This window comes from Parus major, chromosome Z, assembly GCF_001522545.3.
Source record: "Parus major isolate Abel chromosome Z, Parus_major1.1, whole genome shotgun sequence".
NCBI classification, from domain to species: Eukaryota; Metazoa; Chordata; class Aves; order Passeriformes; family Paridae; genus Parus; species Parus major.
In genome coordinates, this window is record NC_031799.1 from 44243140 (window position 1) to 44267623 (window position 24484).

At 37.8% G+C, this 24484-nt stretch overlaps 1 protein-coding gene across 2 annotated transcripts in view; it reads left to right on the plus strand.

Annotated features, from left to right (window-relative positions):
* GAK (cyclin G associated kinase) overlaps nt 1-24484 on the plus strand; it is a 66219-nt gene that overhangs the window by 35986 nt on the left and 5749 nt on the right. The window contains exons 15-27 of one of the 2 annotated variants that reach the window (XM_015653549.3): nt 491-624; nt 1625-1819; nt 2382-2499; nt 4879-4958; nt 5303-5496; nt 7287-7445; nt 8217-8687; nt 10658-10822; nt 17411-17545; nt 17876-17995; nt 20588-20800; nt 22253-22401; nt 23535-23711. In XM_015653549.3, coding sequence (XP_015509035.1) covers nt 491-624; nt 1625-1819; nt 2382-2499; nt 4879-4958; nt 5303-5496; nt 7287-7445; nt 8217-8687; nt 10658-10822; nt 17411-17545; nt 17876-17995; nt 20588-20800; nt 22253-22401; nt 23535-23711 — 2310 coding nt within the window. The remainder of the gene's footprint in view (nt 1-490; nt 625-1624; nt 1820-2381; nt 2500-4878; nt 4959-5302; nt 5497-7286; nt 7446-8216; nt 8688-10657; nt 10823-17410; nt 17546-17875; nt 17996-20587; nt 20801-22252; nt 22402-23534; nt 23712-24484) is intronic. The other variant, XM_015653550.1, reaches the window with a different exon arrangement.

The following is a 24484-nucleotide window of genomic DNA, read 5'->3' on the forward strand; positions in this document are numbered from 1 at the left end:
TTTTAGACAGAAGTCTGAAGAGTTTAGTGAGATTTAGTTCTTTGGAATCTTTGTACTTCTCTTTTAGCAGAAGTCCATGGCTGTCTGTCCGAAATAGCAGTGTTTTGGGATTTCAGACAGCAGGAAACAAACCTAAAAAAGGGGTATTACTGACCCCTTTTTAATACTTTTAATACTAGGGGTATTACTTACCCCTAGTAAGATAAAGAACATAAATTGAAAGTTTCAAATAGCTAAAGTAGTTATTCATATTTGAACAAGAAAGTTATATGTAGTATCTTTTATATGGTGTGGAAGTTAAATGAAAACCTTACACGCTCAGATACAAACTTCAAATAATGGCACTATTGGACACCATGACTGGACTGCATCAACATCATGACATTAAATAATGATGATATATAAGATATATAATGGGATGTTCTTCAGTAACTTAGGTAATGCTTTTTCTGCTAGATTTACTAATAAGGCCACTTTTTTTTCAAACCAGGATGGAAGAGCAGCATCTGCTGTTGTAGTTTGTTCCTTTCTGTGCTTTTGTCGTCTCTTCACTACTGCTGAAGCTGCTGTTTATATGTTCAGTATGAAACGCTGCCCACCTGGCATTTGGCCTTCTCATAAAAGGTACTGTAAGGTACTGTTGAAGCAAGTAGTTATTCAGTTTTGAATATTGTAGAGGGTGTCTTTAGAAGCATAAATTATTTCAATAATGTCTGTATTCAAACATCTGCTTTTCCAAATATTTTGCTGTAGTGTGAAAAAAAGGTAGTTTTGAATTTTCTGAGCCTGAAAGTACCCATTAGATGTGGGTCAAATATGCGCTGTGGTGAAGTGTTAGGAATGAAGGCAAGAGTATGCAGAGCTTTTGAACGCTTTCTTAATTAAAAAATCCTCTTCCACATGTGTAAGACTTATTTCATGTTTCCTAGTTTATTCCAATAGGTTTTATTATGTCAGAACACTGCAAGCTCTGAGGGAGTACCAGAATTTATTTCTGCCAATTGGGTAAAAATGCCCAGTGCTTTTTTTTCCTTTGGAGTGCATCCAGAGACGACTTGCATGTGCTTTGACAAATGTTTTAAAATGTTTATTTGATTTAATTTGGTAGATCTTAAAACCATAAAGCATGAATAACAATTGACACTGGTAGTAAGGGCGTTTCCTACAAAAAGGATTAGATTTTGAAGGGTGGGAAATAAGGTATTAGTTCAGTATAAATGATAGATTATGTTTTTGTACTCATTTAGTTTATGTATACTTAAGGGGATCTCCACAAAATAATATATATTAATCGGGAAATTTAAAGCCTTTAGGAAGATTTGAGTGATCCATTATGCATAAGATACAAAATAAATAGTTCTCTTAGTTTAGTGTTTTGAAGCCTTTTGAAATAGTGACTAGCTTATTTTACAAGTCATTGTATGTAAAGCTACAGACCCTTTTGTGTCATTTGATCAGATTTGAAAACCTGTTTGCTGTAGGTGGTGATAAATGTTCCCACTGTTTCACTGTTAACACTTGACAGTGCTTAGTGACTGAGTAAGAACTGAAGTAACTCACTTATGTGTTCACCTGTTTCTTAGAATTTCGTGCTCTGACTAAATGTACCTTCTGGTTTTGGCAGATACATTGAGTACATGTGTGACATGATGGCTGAAGAACCCATTATTCCTCACAGCAAGCCCATCCTCGTCAGATCAATTGCCATGACTCCTGTTCCACTTTTCAGTAAGCAGCGTAACGGCTGCAGGCCTTTTTGTGAGGTTTATGTGGGAGATGAGAGAGTAACCACTACCTCCCAGGAATATGACAAAATGAAGTAAGTACAGATTATGACTTGCTCTGAAACAGCAAATTATGTTTTTCTAGATTCTAGCATTTACGTGTTTGTGGATTCCTCTGTCTGCTTTTAACTGGTCTCAAAAGGTAAATTGTGGATGTGGTTGTTACAACAGCTCGGATCTGGTCTTGCAGAACAGTGAGGGTGGTGGTGGGCTGGCACACTAGACACTGTGAGGCAGTGAGCAAGACCCTCTTCTCACGCCATGAGATGTAAGACTGGGAACGTTGATCCCCAGTGTACTTGTGCTGAGCGTAGCATCGTGTTTGAGTCATGGAAACTGTAAGGATCCCCCAGGCATGGCAGCTGCAAAGTGACTGCTTATTAGCCCCTGTACAGCTCTGGTGTCTGCACAATTGCAAATAGTACTAACACTGCTAGATGTGGGTAATCACAGACAAGAAAAATGGGAGAATACTAAAGTTCTAGCTTTTCAGCTACTGAAGGCCTTGGAGAAATCAGGTTAAATCTAAAGTAATACACTATTTCATCACTTTTTAAACTAAATAAACTGTGGTTATGGGTTTTTTTTTCCCTTTAGAGAGTTTAAAATTGAAGATGGGAAAGCGGTAATCCCGCTGGGTATAACAGTCCAAGGAGATGTTCTCATTGTAATCTATCATGCCAGGTCAACTCTAGGAGGACGACTACAAGCCAAGGTAATAAGAAATTTAAGATCCTGAATTGAAGATTTGCTCTTTTTTGGTTGCAACTTTGCATCCTACTAATTATCTACTGAGTACTTTGCTTTATTTTCTATTCATTGTTCAGAGAAATGAATAGAGGTTTTCATTCACTTGTGAATTCAGCCTTCTCCAGCCTTCTGGATACGTTCACTCCTAATGCTGTACATATAAATGCTTTCATAAACATTTCTGGAAAGTTATTCAGTATTGATAATTGTTATATTTGTAGGGAAGAAAGCCCCTAGCCAGTATTTTTGAGGCAGCAATTAATATCTGTTAAGTTGCACAAGAAGCCAGAACTTTCTAATTCTGTGCACACAAACAAACTCCAAAGGAAAAGCCCCACTCAGCAGAAAAGTGATGTTTGAGAGACTGCCTGTACAAAACAGGCTAGAAAAATCCATGTGGTTTTATAGCCTATTTCTAAAGTCAGGTTCCATTTTTGTAGCTGTTTTTCTTACTTCTATGTGCTACTAGGGAGAATGCATATTTCCTTTTAAAATTCAACTATGGGTGCAAATGTAGCGCAAGATCACAAAAAACATGTTAATGAAGCCTGTCTTCAAATTTTTTGAAAGAGAGGCGTGTTCTTTTTCCTCCAGATAAGTAACCCAAATTAAACTTGGAAATCCATGTAAAAGATAAGGAGGGGTAGTGCAGGGTTTAGAGCTTGGAGCTTTATGGAAATTGATCAGCCAGTTTTTGAGCCAGTTTCAATTCATGCAGGACATACATGTGTATTCATACCCAGTAAGTGTTACTGAAGTTGTTTTCCCTTTTTTCTTTCTGCTTTGTGAGTAGAAAGGTGTCATGTTGTCGCATTGTAGAGGCTCAACAAGAGTTTCCAGAATACCTTTAAACTAAAAACTCACTGAAATTATTCCTTAATGCACAAAAATAACTACTGCATGGTTCAAGGTCATCAGGAGAAAGGCATAAAACTGACAAAATTTATCCAAGGTTAGGTTATATTCCTTGTACCATCTCACTTTTATTCCTGACAGTTTCTTTGATGTGGTTTCTCTGGCATTTATTCAGTGATAGAAAAGATTAGAATTTTCTCAGCTATCAGCTATAACACATGGTACGTAACAGTGTGTGTGATGATCTGGGTTTGGAGGTTTGGAACAATATTCGACGTGTCCTTAGGTTTTATGTGCTGTAAATTGCCCCCTGAAGTTCTCTGCAGATCTCTCACAGAGATTAACCACCACATTTCAAGATTTCTCCTGTGTTTAAAGCTGGCCGTTGTGAATATCTTCTACTTTCTTCCAGTCCCAAATTAGTTTGGGAGAGGATTTAGTTTATCTTCTAGGAAAGCAGTGGTAGGGACAGAAGAATCAGAAAAGTTCTCTCCAGTGTGTCCATGCTTCTCACACACTAAGGAGCCCAGCACTGGGCACCATCATTACAGATGAAGCTTCACTGGTGCTGAATGGAGGGGAGGGATCACCCCCCTTTAATCTGTGGCAATGCTTTTTGTATTGTTTGGTTTCTGCATACGATGTTTGGTAAATGCTCATTTACAAGGAAAACTTTCATAACTCATTTTTATTATATTTTCTTGACTATTACTGTATGATTTCTTTTTAAGGACTGGCAAGACGATTTCACAGGCAGGACTAATGCTAGGAGACAAATACAGGCTACATTTGATCAGTGAGCTGTAATTTGGATTTGGGCAAGATCAGGAGCTACCTGAATATTCCATAGTAATATTTTCTGGACATTCATATTCCCATCAAGCATGAAAGCAGTTTTTCTGTGAACAGTTGAGCAAGTAAAAAAATTTAGTTTAGAAAAGCCCTACAGTTCTGTCTGAAATGAATGGCTGATTCAAAGTTGCCCAGAAAAAAAAATTCTTTGCATTCTTTCTGAAGTGTTCTTTTAAATGTGCTACATTTTAAAACTGTTTTAAATCTATTCCTTTGTATGTGACCTATATATATTTCTTGGTTGGTGTGTTGCATAACGAATGTTTCTGAGCATATGCTATTCCGAAAAGGAACAAGTTGCATACAATTTTAGCCTCCAGAATAGGATCTGGAAATACTTTAGACTTCCATAGTTCATTTTGAAGTTAGTGATGAGACATATCTGACTGAAGGTCTTTTGGTTTGTTAGTGCTAGTAATAGATATATTTGTTTTGTCTCAACTGCATTTAAAACTTTCAGGATAAAGTATACTTGTAATTAAATGGAAATATTTGTAATGAAATGGAAATTTTTGTAGCAAAGCAAATACTTCAAAATATTTTAATACTGATAATACTGTGCAGTATGTTAAAAGCAGAACACTGTACATACTCTTCATGTGGATTTATAGAGTTTCCTGTTTTTTGTTTTCAACAGATGGCTTCAATGAAGATGTTTCAGATTCAGTTCCATACTGGTTTTGTGCCCCGAAATGCCACTACAGTGAAATTTGCCAAGTATGTTGCCACCTTTTTGTAGGAGACTGGGAGAAGTTTTTTTTGGAACTGCTTAACCTGCCAAACATCAACATATAGCAGGGAGAGGAAATAGTGCAGGAAGTAGATGGCTTTGATTGCAATAAGAATCTTTTATTTACTCACCATAAAGTAACTAAATGTTTTGTTTGTGATACCAAAAAAACCAACTACATAGAAAAATAATGCCTGTTTAAAATGGGAAAAGTCAACAAATACAGCATTTTTAATATTTTATACTAATTGCTTTGGAGTTTTGTTTTGGATTGCAGTAGATCTAATCCAGTTAGCCATCAGTATCAAACTTCTTGTCTGTGTCTTTACAGGTATGATCTGGATGCCTGTGACATACAAGAGAAATACCCTGATTTATTTCAAGTCAATCTGGAAGTAGAGGTGGAGCCCAGAGATAGGCCCAGCTGTGAACAGCCACCTTGGGATAACATGAATATAAAGGGATTGAATCCCAAGATCCTCTTCTCCACCCGAGAGGAACAGCAAGAGATTTTATCAAAATTTGGTAATGAATCCCTTGAAAAAATAGAGAATGTGAAAAAGTTTTCAATGTACTTAGTGTTTGAGGCTTTTGTTTCATTTTTATGTTCCATTAATTGAAAGAAATTTAGAAGGGTTTTTTGGTAAGCATCGATTAAAAATATGTATTGTATTGAGGGGCTCCAGTAGTGGATTATAACTATACCTGTCTTACTTTCACTGTGCTTATGTGTGCTTGCTTGAAAGCTGTGAACAGGCCATTTGCAGCAAGGGACTTTTAGCAAATGGAATTGTAACAGTCAGTATTTTGTATGCACAATGTCTTGAAGGGGATTTATTTGGCTAAACTGGCACCAGTATCATTTCACTTAAACTTAGGTAACCATTCCTCACAAATGGTTTTAGGTAAGAATGTTTTTATCAACATTCTTAAGTATAGCCATGTAATGTTGTAAATAATTTCCTGAACTTTTACTAATATTTTCCAGCAGAGTTTTATTTTATTTCTTCTACATATTCAGTGCTTCATCTGTAGATGCCTACATTAGTTTCAGTTAATGCTGCTCAGTATCTTTCTTCTTCTCCTGCTATCCAGTGATTAGCATTGACATTTTCATTCAGGCTCTTAAGCCTTCTCTGTGTTCCAAGGATAAAGAAGCATGACGAAGATTACTATGGTGATTTTAGTGATGCGTGAGATCTCACCCTGTGCTGTTAATATGGTACATCTCAAGTACATTTCTTTTCATACAAGATAGTTGCTGCTGGCCTTTTTTCTTTTAAGCAGGATATGTATTGTTTGTATTATGATTTAGGCCATTTTCTATTTAACTTAGCTTAATCCTGTGAACACAGCTGTCAGCTCTCTAGAACTAAGGTGTTTAGCTTTGCATCACCATTGATGGTGAGGCTCTGTAAAAGTTACTCTTATTTTCTTAAGTTGCTCTTATTTTCTGATTGATACATGAAATGTAAGGATTTCAAATTACACTGAAAGTATTTCTTAAGATTTTTGGGAAGGGAGTAGGACAAAAGTAAGTGCTGTGAACTGATTTTAATAAAGCTTGCCATTAAAACTGAGTTTAGTCTTTCATTAGTCATGGTCCTTTATGTATGTTTTCTGAAACAGACAATTTTTTCAGCATCTCTAAAGCTACAGCTGGGAATGCGGAAGGAGAGTTAAAAAGTGCTCTACCAGTTGTGTATTTAAATTTAGACAAGCAGGTTTCTCCCAACTGTCTTTTCATATGGTGGATGAATATTTACTAATTTAGGAAGTCTTCTTCATTTGCCTTGAGGAAACTTTGGTTTTGAGAGGTGATACAGCAGTAGGCAACTGCGCAACTGAGTTTTACACAAGAGTCACTTAATACCTGATTTCACTAAAATAAGAAATATAAGAAGTAATAGCAGCATACCCTTTGTTCTTCACTGGCTTTGCATATTCTGAGTTTTTCTGTATCTGCATTTGCTTTTTTCTGTTTTTCTGACTCTTAATATAGAACAGTAGTTCATTGCTCTTGCATGTTTTAGGGGATGGTTGGTACAAGTGAGGTGTTAATTACATTTTCTTACTAATGTAAATAGAATGCTTGAGTGTTGCTCTATGATTCTGATTTAATGTCCTAGTTCAAAACAGCATTTTACCAGTTTTTACAGTTGAAAAGAAGTTAATTCTAATTTAAAAGATGGTGGGGGCAGGAATTCACGTTTGCAGATTAATAGATTTGAGATAATTGTCTTCCTACAGCAGTCAGCCTGTGGAGGATTGAGAAGTTTCTCTCTAAGGGCTGTGGCTTAAATCCTGTTTTATAGGGAAACCAGAGTTGCCTAGACAGCCAGGTTCAACTGCACAATATGAAGCAGAGGCATCCCAGTTGGAGCAGTCTTCAGAAAGTGCACCTACTGATACAGAATCGCCACACAGCAGTAGTACTGATGCAAACAACTTCTTCCACTCCCTGGACTGGAAAGGTACAGGTTTTCCTCTGAAGTCACTATGTGGTTTATGTTTGTCTTGTATTCCTTCCAGTGAGTGCTTAAGCCTTCTTAGGCAGCAAAAATCTAATTCACTAACCATGAGGAAAAGCTATTTAAAGAGTGATCTCTGCAGAATAACAAGCAATTATTCTGCTTCATTTGGATAAACACCAAGTAAGGGGGTTTGGTGTTGAGCATGACTTAAATGCTGAGCTAAATTTTTCTTTTTCTGTAAAAATCTTAACCTTAAAGGTCTGCAAGGAAGCTTTTCACTCCCACAGCCCCACTTTGGCTGAGCAACAGAGGAAACAAAGTAGACTAGCCAGTGGGGTCCAGATCAGTAAGTAGGACTAAGAAAATGTAATTTTACAGCACACGTGTAACTGCCTTTTCTGGGTGCTGCTTTGTTGGCAAAAACATGAGCAGCTGCTTATGCTTTTCTTGAGTGCAGCAGTTACTGAGAAATCTTGTAAGCTCTAGGAGACACAGTGATCTGAGCTGAATGTCCAAGTCCTTTTGAAAAAAATTGTAATGCCTACCTTTGTGGAGTGACAAGTATGGTAGTTAGCTGCTGCTTTTTCTGCCCTATACAAAGAGGTGGCAGGCAACATATAGTTCCTTTTCCATCAATTCTTATATGAGTTTTGGTTAGTTAGGAATTAATTTCATATGGTGTCACCATGAAAGTTTCTCTTACGCTAGTCAGAAGAATAATGCTATTTATTTAAAGATGTTATTATTTTCTTTTTGTTTTTTTTTTTCAAGAAGGAAAAACTTCAGAAAGCGGAATAGAGGACAGCTCATCTAAAAATGATCATGTTCAGCTATCTGATGACAAGGAAGAGAGTGATCCTTCAGATGAGGAGTTTCCGACATTTCCAGATGAGGGAAGTACAGTAATTGTTGATGAAAAGGACTCTACTCCAGAAGGAGAGTTGCTTTTTGAAGACAGTTTTGAAGCTTCATCTACACCGTTACAAAAATCTCTCCCTGAAGAGAATGTAGACTTGCTGGGACTAGATTCTGATACTTCAGCAGAACAGAAACAACCTATCTCAGAAATAAACACTTCATCAAGTAATGCAGACTTGTTGAACAATCTGTTTGTGAGTAGTGTGTCACAGGTTTCAAATGAACGCACTGGAGATCTTCTTGGACAAGGAACAGATTTCTTTTTCAGCAGTCAGTGTCCAGCTGCTACTCAGGGTTCATCTTCAGCAGCAGTCATGTCTTCAGGTATGTGAGTTTAATATCAGTACTTGTCACCTGGGAAGCACATGAAAACTGCTGCACTTGCATTGTGCTTAGAAAATCAGTACCATGTTTCAACAGTATGGTGAAGAGATGTCAGTCTTTAGTAATCCTAGACAGGTGTTATTTCTGCATGAAGGATAGAAATTCCTGTACATTACCAGGTATTCTGTTATGTTGCCAGTGTCCTATTAACTTTAAACTCGTGTAAACAGAAAAGTATCAAATTTTGAATTTACCGGGAATTCAGTATCTTAAAGAGTTCTTAGCTTTCCCATATGAATGTTGCATGCTAGATCCTTTTCTAAATCCATAACTTCCTTTATTAAGGTATAGAATTATCATAATTTGAACTTTATGTAAAGCAATGGCTTTACATTAGATGTACAGAGCTGTGCTGCTTAGGTCAAATGTCTGCATGAGATTTTTAAGTGTTAATCACATAAGACTGCTGAGCAACTGGAAATCCTGTATATTATTGTTCTAACCAGTAGGGTAATGATACTGCCAAAAAATGTTTTCTTGGTGGTTTTACTGATGATGTTGTCAGGTCAGTATTCTTAGAGAATGCTATGTTGTGCTGTCTATTTGGTATTTAAACAAGGTGTTTTAACTCAGAGATTCTGTTCCTCTTACCAGTGGGTACCAGTGGGTACTCATCCCTTTGTCACTTTTTGGGAATAACAGTTCTCTGCCTAAAGTTAATGGTAAGATTTCTGAGAATGTTTAGTCTCATAAACTGGGAAACCATTACAAGATTTTGTTTGTTTGCACAAAGTTAATTCATAGGTACTAAAAGCTTTCATCTGTAGACAACTAGAAGTATTTTTTACAGAGCATTTAGATGGTTTAAGATATTTTTTTTATTTTGAGGCAATTCACTATTGAACTTTGTTACTGTGGTCAGGGAAGAATAATTTTAATTTACCTTTTCTACATAGGTAGAATTCTGTAAAAATGAAACCTTTATTACTTTATCTTTCTTTAGCTGTGAAATACCAGAGCAGTAGTCATGTTTGTATTTCATTCTCATAGTCATTCAATGTGTTTCATTGATTTGTATTAAGAGAGATAATTGCAGAAGTGAGACTGTTTGACCAGTGTTATATTTTGGCTTGCACAACAAACTTATACTGGAGGTCTTGTTTATGTGTGATGCTATAGCAAATTTGCTTGAAATGTTGTTGAGTCCTGTACAGTGTGGTCATTACCTGAGGTTGTGCTGGGGTATTATAGCAGGATTATTCCTTCTCTTCAGCTTGAGTGAATCCGGCAGAACTCCCTGGGCTCTTGAGGGGTTTTGACCCTAGAGGGCAGCAGAAACAGGAAGATCTAAAGCCGTGATTCCAGCTGACTGTCACATGTTACTCCATGCTGCCTATAAATACTCTTCCAGTTAGTTTTTTCTTCACTGGGATCACTAGAGACCTGCTGAAGTCTTACTTCTATTGATTTGCATTCTTGGGTTGACGTGCTTTCTGCCCCAGAGTCGCCAATGCCTTCGAGTGTGAATGGTAGTATGAATGTTTTACTTCATATTCTTTTTAACAGTGCAATAGTCCATTTTCTTCAAATATGTTGCAGATTTAGCATTATAGAGCATTTATAAAATGTAAGTCTTCTTGTGTCAATTGGTCACTCAAACTTAAGATGTGTTTTAAATGGATGAAATTAAGTGCTATTGAATTGTATGCAGTCTTGCTGCTTTTGTTTGAAGACATAGCTGCTGATATTAAGTATAGCTGAGATCCTTTTTGTACCATGCGAAAGTTCTGTTGTCTTCTAGAGGAAGGAATGGGTGATTACTCTTTGCCACACAAAATTCACAGAAGGCTGCTGCAGTTACTAGCATGAACTTTGCTTTTTGTCTGTACCCTCTGAGGAGCAAGGTTTTTTCAACTTCATGTATTCTGCAATTTGTTGTGAGATAATTTTGTTTTCTGCTTCTTTTTTAGCTGATCCATTTGACCCATTCACTATGTCATCAAGTTCAGAGAACCAAGCCCTGTCTGGTCCAGACCTCTTTGGGGACTTCCTTAATCCAACATCTACAGCTAATACAGTCCCTTCTACGCAAAGTTCACTTCCTCCTTCTTCCAGCTCAGATTTCTTAAATTTAGGTAAGTGAGCTTCTGATGTTCTGTGTCTCAACAGTTTCTTCTCCGTGCATTTGTCTTTCAGCTTAGTGGATTAGTGTCTTAAGAGATCCTCTTGTTGTGATTGCTGTTTTAATTAGCTTTGTACTCTGGAAGTACAGATGCAAATACACCAAGAAGCAAGTGTTTCCTATATAAAGTCATGCTGTTATTTATGATGTAACAAGATTTCTAATATTGCTAACCAAGTGTTAGGAGTTGGAGTTTCCTCTCAATGATCTAATAACTGAGGGTACACAAAAACTTACTTTATAGATGATGGTACACTGTGTTGACTGTATTCAGATTTTACAGATTTTCTGGAAAGCTTGGAAGAGAAACGAGTGAGTCAAATTATAATATAGCCAGTTCTTAAAGTGCAGGCTGAGGCTAGCTTGCACCTTCCTGACCTGAATGTATGCTGGTAATATACTTACAAAGTACCTTATGTAATACTCTAATCTTATTTGTTTCATTTCTCTGATATATTCTTGGTGAAGCATATTCCTCATGGATTTATTTTAAAATCTATTAATCTTTAAACAAAAAAATCTTTGTGGTATGTTCAGTCTCTTCCCATCATTCTTTAAGGAGAAACAGACATTTGCAGAAATGGTGGAGTGGTAATGCTACTAGTGTTAAAGCTTTTGAAAATCTGACTTCAAAAGAAAAATGTGGGTTCTCTCCATAGGGATGTGAGTTGTGATCAGTCTGTAAGGGCTCTTCTCTGCTGCTCTATCATTTCCCCTCTTTCTGCATAGGTGCTTCCAACGGGATACAATCTTTTAAGAGGTCTTTGTAGGATATAGTCCTTTAGGAAGGGATTGCTAGAGGGATGTGGTTCTTGCAGGTGCTGCAGGTCCTGCCAGGACTTGCTGCTGTGTGGGCTGCTCTCCCTAAGCTGTGGCTTCCTCGAGGACTTGTCTACCTGTGTAGGATCCTACACAGGCTGCAGTGGGAATATTTGTTCTACTGTGGTCTTTCACATGTGTTGTCGGGCAATCTCTGCTCTGGCAGCTGGAGCACCTTCTCCCATTCCTTCTCCACAAACCTTAATGTCTGCAGGGTGGTTTCTGTCACATCTGTCCCTTCTCTTACAGCTGCTGTGCAGATTTTTGGGAAAACATGATTTCCCAAAGACATTTAGCTTGGGAGGCTCAGGTGTGGCTTGTGGTGAGTCTGTTGAGCTGGCTGTGTCCAGCAGAGAAGCTCAGGCCTCTTCTCATGCAGACACTTACTTAGAACGTGCAGATAGCCAGGAATGGTGGTATCATGCACCTTTTCCTGAATCCAGCGTGATTTCTTCTCAGAGCTTACTGCATACATCATTGACTTGCCCCTCTTCATTTAACAGCTGCTCTAGTTGACCCTACATCTGAGTGATGCAGTCTGGATGTTAGCTACAGATAAACTGGACAGTAAGAAATGCATTATTTGTCTGGCTGAAAGAAGGGCTTCCTCTTTGAAATAAAAGGCTACCCAGCTGATGGCCCTATCATATTATTAATCTTTATATTACAGCTGATTCTGCTGAGGAGATTCCTCTTGCTGCCTCCTTTGCAATGTTTTTGTTCTGTCCCGTAGAGAGTAACAGTATGTTTCAGTTGTGTACTTGTATAGTTGCCAGTTCTTATGCCACTATTGCTGTCCCTGTGTGAGGTTACTGAACATAAATTTTTTGCTCAGTAGAGGGTTTGATCAATACTGATCAGTGAAGCATTATCTCCACCAGATTCTGCTCCTGGGATGGGGCAGCCTGGATACAGACAGACTGGGGGATGAGATACTGGGGAGGAGCACCATGGAAAGGGACCTGGGGCACCTGCGCGAAGGCAAGCTGAATGAGTCAGCAGTGCTTTGGCAGCCAGGGGGGCCAACTGGGTGCATCAGGCACAGCATCACCAGCCAGGCAAGGGAGGGGATTGTCCCGCTCTGCTTTGCACTGGGCAGCCTCACCTCGAGTGCTGGGGACAGTTCTGGTTACTACAAACTAAAAAGGAGCCAATACATTAAGCCATTAGTGTCCAAAGAAGGGCCATGAGTATGGTGAAGGGCCTTAAGGGGAAGCTATATGAGGAACAGCTTGAGGTCACTTGGTCTGTTCAGCCTGGAGGAGATCCCATTGCAGTCAACAACTTCCTCGAGGAGAAGAGGGTCCTGTGTTGATCTGATCTCTGTGGTGACCAGTGACAGGACCCGAGGAAATGGCCTGTAGCTGTGTTAGGGGAGGTTTAGGTTTGATATCAGGAAAAGGTTTTTCTCCCAGAGGCTGGCTGGGCACTGAAACAGTGGGAAGTGGTCACCAGCCTGACAAGAGTTCCAGAAGCCTTTGGAAAACAGTCTCAGGCACATGATGTGATTCTTGGGCCTGTCCTGTGCAGAGCCAGGAGCTGGACTCTGTGATCCTTGTGGTTCCCTTTTAACTCAGCATATTTTATGATCTCAGCCAAAATCTAGCTCACTTAAGAGGCAGCACCTCTGGAGATTCTCTAGCTGATGTGCTCAAAGCAGCATCAAGTAAAGTGGGCTGTTCAGGACCGTGTCCTTTAAGTTTCTTAGTATTTCCAGTGCTATAGACTCAACAGCTCTCAGGGCAACCTCTGTCAGGGCTGGAGAAATCTTAGTGGAAAGTATTTTTTAATGGAATTCCCTGTGTTGCAGTTATGCCCTTTTGCCTCGTCCACTGGGCAACACAGAGGAGAGTCCATTTCAGTATTTTATTTTTTTTGTTTCTTTACATTAAGTATTTTTACACATTTATAAGAATGTTCCCAGTTCTTTTCTCCAAGTTTAATAGTACCAGAACTCTCATATCAGAGAGGAGACTGAAAACCCTTTTATGTATTAAACTAGGAAAAATAAAATATTCATTTCAGTTCACTAAATGTTTATCTGCAGCCTTGAGGAGGACATCATCAATATTCAGCTGTTAATAACATTTGAGCAAGTACAGAAAAAAAAGGAATATTTTTACATCTGACTTTAATGCCTAATATTTTATGCTTACTCCTTCTGATTTTACTTGATATCTTGCACGCTGGTAAGTGTATTAGGATACCTGCTATTTTAATGTAATTTCTGAAGCTTTCTGTCAACATAGGAAAAGATACTTAACATGTAGCCATTTTCTCTTCAGCCTATTGTTCTACATTGATTTCCCAATATTTCTTTATTGCTATGCATTCTTTAAAAAACATATGGAAGTGAAGAAACTGGGGTAACATTTCATGCTCATTTACATTTATCCTTCAAATGAGAGCTTAGATGTGTGTTTAGCTGAAATGATGTATGTATTTGAATCTTTAGCAGTCTATTCAGTTACAGGTATCAATTTTATCAAGTAAGTTAGGAATATTAATAGTTATGTTGCTCTTAATGTGAATTTTTGAGTCCTGAAAGGACAGGATCACTAGTAACTGGAGAGAAAAGGGCAAATAAGAATATGTTCTCAAATAACAGGTTTGGAAGAACTGTGTTAAGTGAGCAGAAGACAGTGAAAACATGAGGTCTTTAAAGGGAGAAGAGAAATGTAACTAAAAATAAAGTAGTAGTAATGGCAGTGACCATTCAAAATAAGCTGCAGCAATGAGATTTGATGACTACTCTTGGAGCAGTTTTAAGTGTCTAGAATCAAATTTTAGTGATAGATAAGCTTTATTTGTTAGTAAATGATTACTAAACTGCTATAGTTATCAAGAGAAAAGACGTTTCATTGAACACAAGTTCGAGACATAGAATTTTAACCTTGTATTTCTCAGATGTTGGCTTGAAATTTAAAATCATAGCAGTTTTAAAATGAAACGTAGTTCTTACACAATATCTGGTCTCTTAAGGCATTCTTTCCTGTAATACGAAAATGTGCTGTTGCTGCTAAACAGCTGTTTATTAACAAGGTACCTTCATTTTCTTCTGGATTTTTTAAGTAGCAGATCATCTGTAATGCAAATTGAGTCGAGAATGTATTTCCCTCAAGACAGCAGGAGATTTGGAAGGTCATCAAAAGAAACCTGAGTGATCAGTGTAGTTTTCTCCTGAGGAGAAGTTAGTTTCTGTGAACTTGAGTTCTCAGACAGGCTTTAGACAAGGTTAAAAAAACCTTGCATCATACTAAACCAGCGTCTTGGTTCACAGAAAATCCTGTTGTCTGTGATTAAAGGATTTCCTGTAGACATGACAAGTTAAATAAAGAAAACCTTATGTGATGTTGTGTGTAGTAAAATGCAGGTCTCTTATTTTGGGAAGCTGGAAAGTGTGATCTGATTACCACCAACTTATTCTTGCATCTTATCTTGGTTTGAGCAGTGTTAGTAAAGAACACAGTTCTTTGCCCTGACCTCCAGTGGTTCATTGCTGTATAGCTAGGGATTATCAATATGCGTATTAAAAAACTTGAGACAACCAGGCTTGGATCTGTATGCTCATGATCTTAATTGCTTCCATTTTTGGAGTATCAAGCTATAGTTCATTTATACCATTTCTTTAGGTATTCTGCTCCTTTATCTTAATGTGTCTGTATGAACTCCAGTGTGCCATTTATAAAAATAGGGATTCAGTATGGTCTCGTAATACCTCTTCAGAATATGTAGAAGTCAAAGTATGGTGTTGATAGCACTTTTTCTTGATGTTAAAATCTGACATAGTGCCCACATTGTAGAAATAAAAAGAAGATAGTGTAAGAACAAACAGTTTCAGGAGGAATGGGTTATTTGCTCAGTATATTGTACGTTGCATTGTTGCAGATTGTTCTGATAAGCGTAGTGGTTGCACATGAGCTTTTACTATTAATAGTGAATTTACTGCTGTACATAGCAGTAGGCTACTTCCTGCTTAGTTCAGGGTGGGGGAGGTGATGAACTTGACTGCTCTTAAGCCAACTGTTATAAAACAGCTCATTCTCATAGTATGTTCTCAGTCCTTCAAATGCAATTTATTCTTATTTCTTGCAACTTGTTTTCATAATAGTTTTTTTCATATGATGTTGCTAATTTTCTTATTCTACTGTAAAAAGACTTTAAATAGCAGAGATTGTAGAAAAAAATAATTTCAGTCCTAAAATTTAATATTGGTGTTAATTAAAGGCCCCCATAACTATTGAGGGAGGAATATGATGCACCAAAATTCTAAGATGATGAATAGGTGCTGGTTTACAGCCAGTGACACTGCTGTTTAGTGGATAGCTGGGGATCCTGAGTATTGAGACTGTTTCTTCCCATGATTTCAGAGGCAGGGAGATGAAGCTTGGGTCTGGGGAAAGGGCTGGAAATGGTGGGTAGTTCTTGCATTATATTATGATATTTTCCATTACATGCAGCAGAGTATACTGATGACATACAGTCTTTCAGCAGATATTTGTTGCACACTATTTGATGTGTTCACTTTGCAGCTGTAATGTCTAATTATAAATGCTGTTAGTAGATTGAGGTACTATAGGGGTATTTAATTGGCTTCTAATTATTTCTTTAATTCAGAGGATTTGATACGAATATTTAGAATATAAAGCTGAGAAGTTGAGACAAGTGAAAGGCTGTGATGTTGTAGCTGAGACTTTCAGAGTCTCCAAAATGGTACTGCTTTTGTAAGGATTGTTGGGTTAACTTTCTAAACCCTATGTCTGTGAAATATCTTGGAGCACCATTAAATGTGTTGGCTTTACTGAAATATCCCTCTCCCTGTAGCACTGACACTTACAGCATTAAAGTAGGGGTTACTTTCAAAAGCTGTCCTTGCTTCACTGTGGGTTTCTACAAGTTGTTCTCAAGGAGAATGCTCATAGCTGGCATACAGTTTTGAGTTTTCTGTGCATAGCATATCTCGTTCTGAGGATGGCTCACCTCACAGTTCGTGTGAGTAGGTGGGAAAGTGTCAGGGATGGCAGTTACACCTTTAGATGGAATATGACATTTTCCAGGAGCTAGTGGCAGCACCCTTGTGTGCTTTTAAATATGACTTTTTCATTTAGATGTCATGGTGTATAGAAAAGTGGTTTTTTATCTGTGGAGCTAGAGATTCTTAAACTTTTCCCAGAAAAAAAATTACTCTTCCTGTACCCTGCTCTTCAATTGTGTGCATTCATTTGTGTGTTTCATGTCAAAGTGTGTATTAGCAGGCCAAGAGGCTCCTTTGTCACAAGAGGCCTGGTTCAGGCAAACCTGCAGTCTGAAGTGACCTGGCTTCTCCTGTGTAGCACCCAGACTGCTGAGTGATAAAAAGCACCTTTCATGGAGCACTGCTGCTTTCTGCTTAGTGGCTGTGTTGTCAGGAACAGCAGTATGCCTTAGATCTGTACCTGAGCCAGTCCTTTTGGTCAGGAGACCTAAGCTGTTAAATTCATAGCATTGCCTGTGCATGAAAATACCTTATCTATGAAGTGCGTGGGGTGTTTTAAAATAGAAATGAAGGAATGCCAGTGGTACAACCCTTCTGAGTCCCGATTAATACTGCACAACTCCTACTGAGAAATCCAGGCAAGCTTTGTAGCTGACAATGTGGTACACATTCTGTTGGTATTGGTAAACACGTATATTATTATGATGGTTTTCTTAAATATGAAAACATTTCTTTTTCCTTCTGTAGGCAATTTGACACCAGAGCCACCTAAAATATCATCATCTACAAGCCACCCAGATCTCTTAAGTGGATGGGATTCTTGGGCAGATTCCTCAACAACCAGCAATGTAGCATCACCACAGCTGAAGCCTGTTTGTGAAGGTATTATGGAATGTAATTTTTCTATTAGAGAAAAGACTCCAGATTGGGTCAGTAATCACCTGAAACTGCTGAACATGTCTTTATGCATTTTTGTTTTACTGCTTAAATGCTCCTGTAGTAAGGCACTTGAGTAGTTTTTCAGATTTAATTTCAAGACATAGGAATTAAATTCTTTCGGTTCTCTATAATTAATGGTGATTCTTGTAATGGGAGAAGATGTTGTGAAGTAGAATGTTGAGGAGGTTTTTATGAGTTGTGGAGATACTACTTCTATTCTTTCTCTCAATTTCCAAACAAACTAGGTACGTGATGTGTCTTCTTATTATACAGGCCAAGCTTTTACCACCGGAAGCCAGTCCAGTGCATCTTCAGGCTTGTCTTTCAGCCAGACAAAAGCCCAGAACTTTGATCCTTTTGCTGATCTTGCCAGTCTGGGATCTGGTCTTCCAGGTAAGATCCTGCTTTTGAGAGACTCTTTTTAGTGCCTCTACTGTTTGATTTGCTTCTTGTATCAGTCAATGTTACTGACAGCCTATAAAAGAAAGTGTTTCCTTTAAATTGTTAATGACCACCTTGAGGTATTTGCTGGAAGCTGGTGAGTAACAAGAAAAGATTGAATCTTCCAGATATTTTTTGAAACATCCTGAATAATATTTCAGCAGATATTTACAGCTGTGATACAAGAACAGTAAAAATTATTAACGCTTCAGAATCTAGTTGAGATGGTAAGAGAAACCAGGAGTTGCTGATTCAGTAACTGAGCATGAGGTTTCTTACCTAACATTGATTAATACTATTCCTGAAGGATTTAAAAGGGAAGCGGAATTAAATTAGTTTAAGTTTTTAGTTCCAAATTGACGGTTAATTCAGGACTTCCCTTTGAATTCAGGAGACTTTCATAGCTCTGCTACTCACATCTGTCGTGTTTGTAAGGTAGGCACAAATCAAGCCCATACATTGCATACCAGTACCAAAAGCATTATGAATATCTGTGAGTTTTCAGTGGAGGGCTCAAAGAGTTCTGGAAGATAAGACACATTGCAAAGTAACTCTTGTTCCAGGGTGTCTTACAGGCCTGAAATTCAGGAATTAGCCCTAGAGTGTTCACAAAAGAGCTGAGGTCCTTGTATTTCAGAACCCACACTGCCATAACAAATGTGACCACCTGCCCAGAGTACAAGGAACGATTCAGAATAGCCTAGTGTCGCTGAATTGCTCAAATGTGCTTTTCCCTTAGCTTGGAGCTGATGGAGGTTTTACCCTGTTGCCTTGGCAGTTAGCACAGTGTATTGAATTGAGTACCAGTGGAATTCTTCTAGAAGCACCAGGCAACATGCAGTGTTTGACTTCTTGATAATGCTTGGACATAAGCAATGGAAAATTCTGGTGTTGAAGCAGTACCAATGAGGCTACTTTCAGTAAAGAAATTTCAAAAATTTTCTAGTTTAATAATTAATTTTAATACGGTTGTTAAATATACAGATAGTGTGACAGTAAAAAAAGTAAATTTATCTTTAACTTTAAGATGTAGGTGTAGCCCACATTGAATCTGATGAAAGAAATCAAACTAATTTTAGCAGGACTTAGGTCATGTCATTATTCTTTCAGTTAGCTTTCAATAGGAAAAATGACTAAATTCAGAAGTAGCCAGATGTCACTGTCCTAGTTAATGTTTTTAGGCTTGAAATGAGTTTTCAAGGCATTACAAGAACTGGAATTCAGTTTTGGAATACAACTGGAATACCACACTCTGTTGTATTTTTCTTTGTTGAGTTCTTTGGCTTCCACATACAAGACGTTATTCTGAATAAAAAAAAATCTGTGAGAGTGCAAGCTGCTTAAATATTTATATGCTATATAAATCTAAAAGAAAAAGTTGCTAAAAGTAGTTTATAGGTGTGTTAGTATACTGGTAGGATACCACTAGTGTTCTGTGGTGGTTGGTGTTACCACGCTCTTCTTTAGGAAAGATCTTCTATCAGAAAGTAGGAGCGGTGTTGAAAGGTTTCTGTGAACAGTGAGGCATTGACTTGTCTTACAGGAAGAATTTGCTGGCCTTGAAAACTGCAATAATAGAATAGAGTATAGAATGCTTTGAAAGAATAGGTGAAAGAGATAATTTTTCAGTGTGCACGGTTGTTTGCTCTGACTAGTAGCAAATGTTTTTTCTGTAAATTTCACAAGTTATCAATGACTGAAAACTGAGTTGACTGCAGTTGAGTGATTTAATGAAAAAACAGTGCATTCCTAGATTTTATTAGGTGTTGTATTGCAATACTGGGTTTTTTATCAGGTGTGGTATTTCAAGATATAGCATTGTATCTTGTACGTGGCCCTGGGGAGACATCCTCTTCTGCCAGTTAGAAGTATGAGCAGCCACTACAAAAGGGAGGTATCAGGAGAGCAGAAGTGTGAGGAGCCATTTTTGAAAGAGCAAATCAAGTTTACATTGCTGTGTATCCCCAGACAATCCTGGCCTATGCCACAGGAGAATTGCAGAGATTACAGTATCTCCTGCAGACTGCAGTGCTTTTCTTACTCATGTGCAGTATATTCCCTGTGAATTCTGCTGTAGATTAATCTTCTCATCTTCCTTAAACAATACTGCAAGGAATGACTAGAGACTTTGTAAGCATTCATTTGAAAATATTCTAAGTCTGTTACCATTTTTTGTAATTAGTTATTTATTATGCACTGCATTTTAGCAGAAATATAGTGAAGTGGGAGGCAGAACTACTGCCACAGCCAAATTTTCTCCTGGCCTGACACATGCCTGACCCTTCAGATAAGGGTGCATGTTTTTGCTAAAACCGATAGTTGAGTCCTTGAGTTGTAAGAGAAGACTTTCAGTAAAGCCTCCTGCCATCCAAGTTACTTGTTAATGTTGATTTTACCCACAATTTCCTGGTACATTTTCTCTTGAATGGTGATATTGCTGTGAGCTATGTGGTTATATGTCAAGACCAAAGTCTTACTTGTATTAAACATTATTAAACAGGTGACAGCATTGAACTGAGCAACTAACTTAGTATTTATTGTTAGGTTCATCCACTGGTGGACTCTTGGGTAATGGATTTAGTCAGAAGACTGCTTCATCTCAGAAGCTGGGAAATCAGTGGCAGAAATCCCCCAAACCACCAAGTACTTCATGGCAATCCCAAACTAAGTCCAGCACAACAGCTAAGCCCAACTACACAGTAAACATGAGTGTTATTGGAGGACGAGAAGAAAGAGGAGTCAGAGCCCCAAGCTTTGGTAAGTTTTCTGAATGTGTATTATTTATAATATCCCATGTGAAGTTAGTTGGATGTGCTGTTACCTGCAGAAGGTCTTCTACCTTCATATTTTTATTTACATTTAAGTTGTGTCTAGTAAGAAACAGAAAAATATTTGGCTAATTTGGTATGCCTTTCCAAAGCCATCCCAGTACATAACAGACAAGGTGAAGATGGAGCAAGTATATGTGAGTTTAGGGATAAAATCTGAAAGCTATAAGTAAGTCACCCACATGGGTACTTGGTTTTTTGTCAGTGAGTTTAGAAAGGTAAATTTGATTCATCCAGGGTGAGATGGTTGATAATGTTCCTCCATGTCAGCCTGTTTGTGATGCAAAGGTAAGGGGAAAAGGTAAGGGGATACAGTGTTTTCCCTAGCTGAAGAGCAGTAGTTTGTCTTGAGAAAGACTGAGGTGAAAATCACTGAAAATTCTTGTGTCTGAAAGAGACACAGGGACAGGACCAGATGGAATTTTACAGTCCTTTAACATGTTCCAACTGAGTAGGCAAACATGGAGTTGTAGGGATAGGCTTGGCCTCTTCTGTTTGATCTTTCTTGAAAAATTTTATTTTCTGGTATGTTGGAATTAGGATTATGCCTCCCTTAAACCGGCATATAAGTAAATACCAGTTACTTCTTTAAATTGGACGTAGTCGGTTGGTCCATATCTGGACAGAGGTTTCAGGATGGAGAGGCAGTGGGCATAGGTTGAAACATGGGAAAGTCTGTAGGATAAGGCAAAAGAATCAATTTGGCATGATGAAATGCTGAAACAGGACAAACGTAATTCCTTTCCCTTAAAAACAGATGAACCTCACCTGGACAAGGACCTAAGAAATGTACCTGGTTGTCCCCTCTTTGAGTGGGGATTGTAATAGATAGAGCCAGAGGCCTCTTCAGAGCTCAGTTATTCTACTGTTCTCTGAAATTTGTTGATTCTGTAGTAAATATTCATATTGCTATTTTATCCCTTCATTATGCTGGATAAGTTTCAACATGCTTAGATATTGACTACATACTTTCAACGATAGTATTGAGTATAGGGTTGCTTGAAAAATTGCTTTCAAGCAGGACTTGAAAAACAAATGCATAGCATTTGGAGCTAACTTATGGTGGAAAAGTGGAGCCATTTCCAAAATCATGGATAGATGTGTACTCTATAAATCTAGTCAATTTTTTAAAAAAGGAGGACATGCAAGTATTTAGTCAGAGCTTAGCATGTGAGGTTGTCAGCTCTGCTGGACTGAAAGTTTGTTAATTATTTATCCCTTTTATTTCTGTCCTTCTTAGTTTTGTTGCTTTTGGCGTCACTGAAGGATATTTATTGTGGTAGTGATAAATGCCATCCAGGTGTCTCTAAGGGAAATACATTTCCCCTGTTAATGTATTCTCCTGTGAAACTTTTAATTTAATGTTTTTCTCTTTTTATAGGTCAAAAGCCAAAAGTTTCAGAAAATGACTTTGAGGATCTCTTATCTAATCAAGGATTCTCAGCGAAATCTGATAAAAAGGGACCAAAGACAATTGCTGAGATGAGAAAACAAGAGATGTCTAAAGATATGGACCCCTTGAAACTCAAGGTTTGTTTAACAGTGATTTTGGTTGAAGTGGAAATCTGATCTTATGCTTAGAGCTGCTGATAACAGAGCAGAAGGTTACCATGACTAACAGAGAAACTAAAGGGTCATGGTTTAGAATGAATGGATTTAGCTGATCATACAAAAATACACTTTAAAAATGAGGCCTGTGAGAATAGCTGTCTTCAGAGTGACCATGTACTTTCATTTCCTGATTAACAAGTGCTGCTGCTGTCCTAAGAAATTACTAGAAGGTGCAATTCTGGAGATAGGCTGTTTAACTACTTTGGGAGGTGTTCCTTGCTGTTCAGATTTTTTGACCCGTTAGTCATTGATAACTTCACATATTAATACACTTCCAGTTTTTTAGTCTTTATGGTGCTTTAGAAAAGTTTGTAAACAAACTTTAAAGGGATGCTGAAATTTGTTTTCACAAAGTGTCCTTCCTGAAGAGAGAGTGCATAGCTTGCGTGGGCACCTTTTAACTTAAATCACCACAAATGGAAATAAGTACAGATGTTTAGCTACCTTCTTCATTGGTAATAGTAAATGTTCAGTGAAAACACTGTATCCCCATATTATGGCTTGAATATTGCTGTTAAAAGTCTGAAAAGTTATTCTGACTTTGGGGATATCTCAGAGAGCACTTTAGTCTGCCAACTCTGTAGGTTGCTTAAGTAAACACGAATTATTAATAGATGGGATCTTTTGTACAAGGCCCGTACAATAGAAGTTTTAAAACAGAATTACACTTTTGTAAAAATCAAGTAATATTTGTGTGAGTGCCCTGACAGGGACAAGATTAATGTAATATCTAACTGTAACAGATGTTTTTAATTACTCCTGACATTTTTCTTGACATTAATTTTACAGGAGTTTGTAACATGTAACTATCTGTGTAATTTCTGCAATGACTGAATTTCTGTAATAAACTAGTAACAATGAGCTATTCCCTAGAAGTAGATGAAAAATGCCACTTTTGGGTGGCTAAGACAATTGAGTTTGGGGAGTGAGTGCAGTAGGAAACTGTACTTGAGTTGTAATCATACAGATTTGCAGAGCGTGAAGATTATGTCTGTAGAGGCTGAGAATGCTTACAGTGCTGCATTCAGTTCTGTATATTCTTATTTTCCCAGATTCTTGAATGGATTGAAGGAAAGGAGAGGAATATCAGAGCATTAATATCCACTCTTCATACAGTGCTTTGGGAAGGGGAAAGTAAGTGGAAACCGGTCAGCATGGCAGATTTAGTAACTCCTGAACAAGTCAAGAAGTATTACAGGAGAGCAGTGCTTGTGGTTCACCCTGATAAGGTGAGTGTGTTCCTCTGATCTCATTTATTATAGGAGGAATACAAACTGCTTTTCCCACACCATACTGCTTACTGGCAAATGCCTTCCCAATCAGCAGCCTAGATGTTCTTCGCTGTGCTTCCATTGTCTTCTGAATGTGGTGTCCAACTGCATTCAGGTAGCACAGAATTATTCTTGTCATCCTGACACAGCACAGAATTCAACAGAGGAGTGTTAATAAATGAAAGATCACATGAGGTTTGTAATGAGCACCAAAGTCAGTCATGCAGGGTTCTGACTGACAGATGGCAGATTTAAAGCTGATTAGTGGAATCTGTTTCATTTGTGTGAGCTGGTACCTCAGGTCTTTCAGAGCTAGTATGGAGACTCAGAGACTGCCACAGCAAAACTAGTAATAAAAACCTGATGAACCTCATTTACTAAACCATTTTTACTCAAAAAAGTAAGCTTACAACAAATTATCAGATGAAAAATACATAATGAATATTACATTGCAGCTGTCTTTTAAAAAATATTTAATGCATCCCAATGTCTCAAGGCAGCTTCTTGTTCTGAACTCTTGCTTTAGATAGAGAAGCATTGGATATACCTGCTTTGAATTTTCAGGCTTGCATTTAGTAAGAAGTAGTCTAAATTCTATGTTGTCTTGTGTCCACAACAAAGCAATTCCAAAAAATGACTTAATTTGATTAGTAAGCAATAGTAACTGAAACTATCTATGAAAAGAACAGCTTTGAAAATTGTTTTTAGCTAAATTTCAATTACTTAGGAAT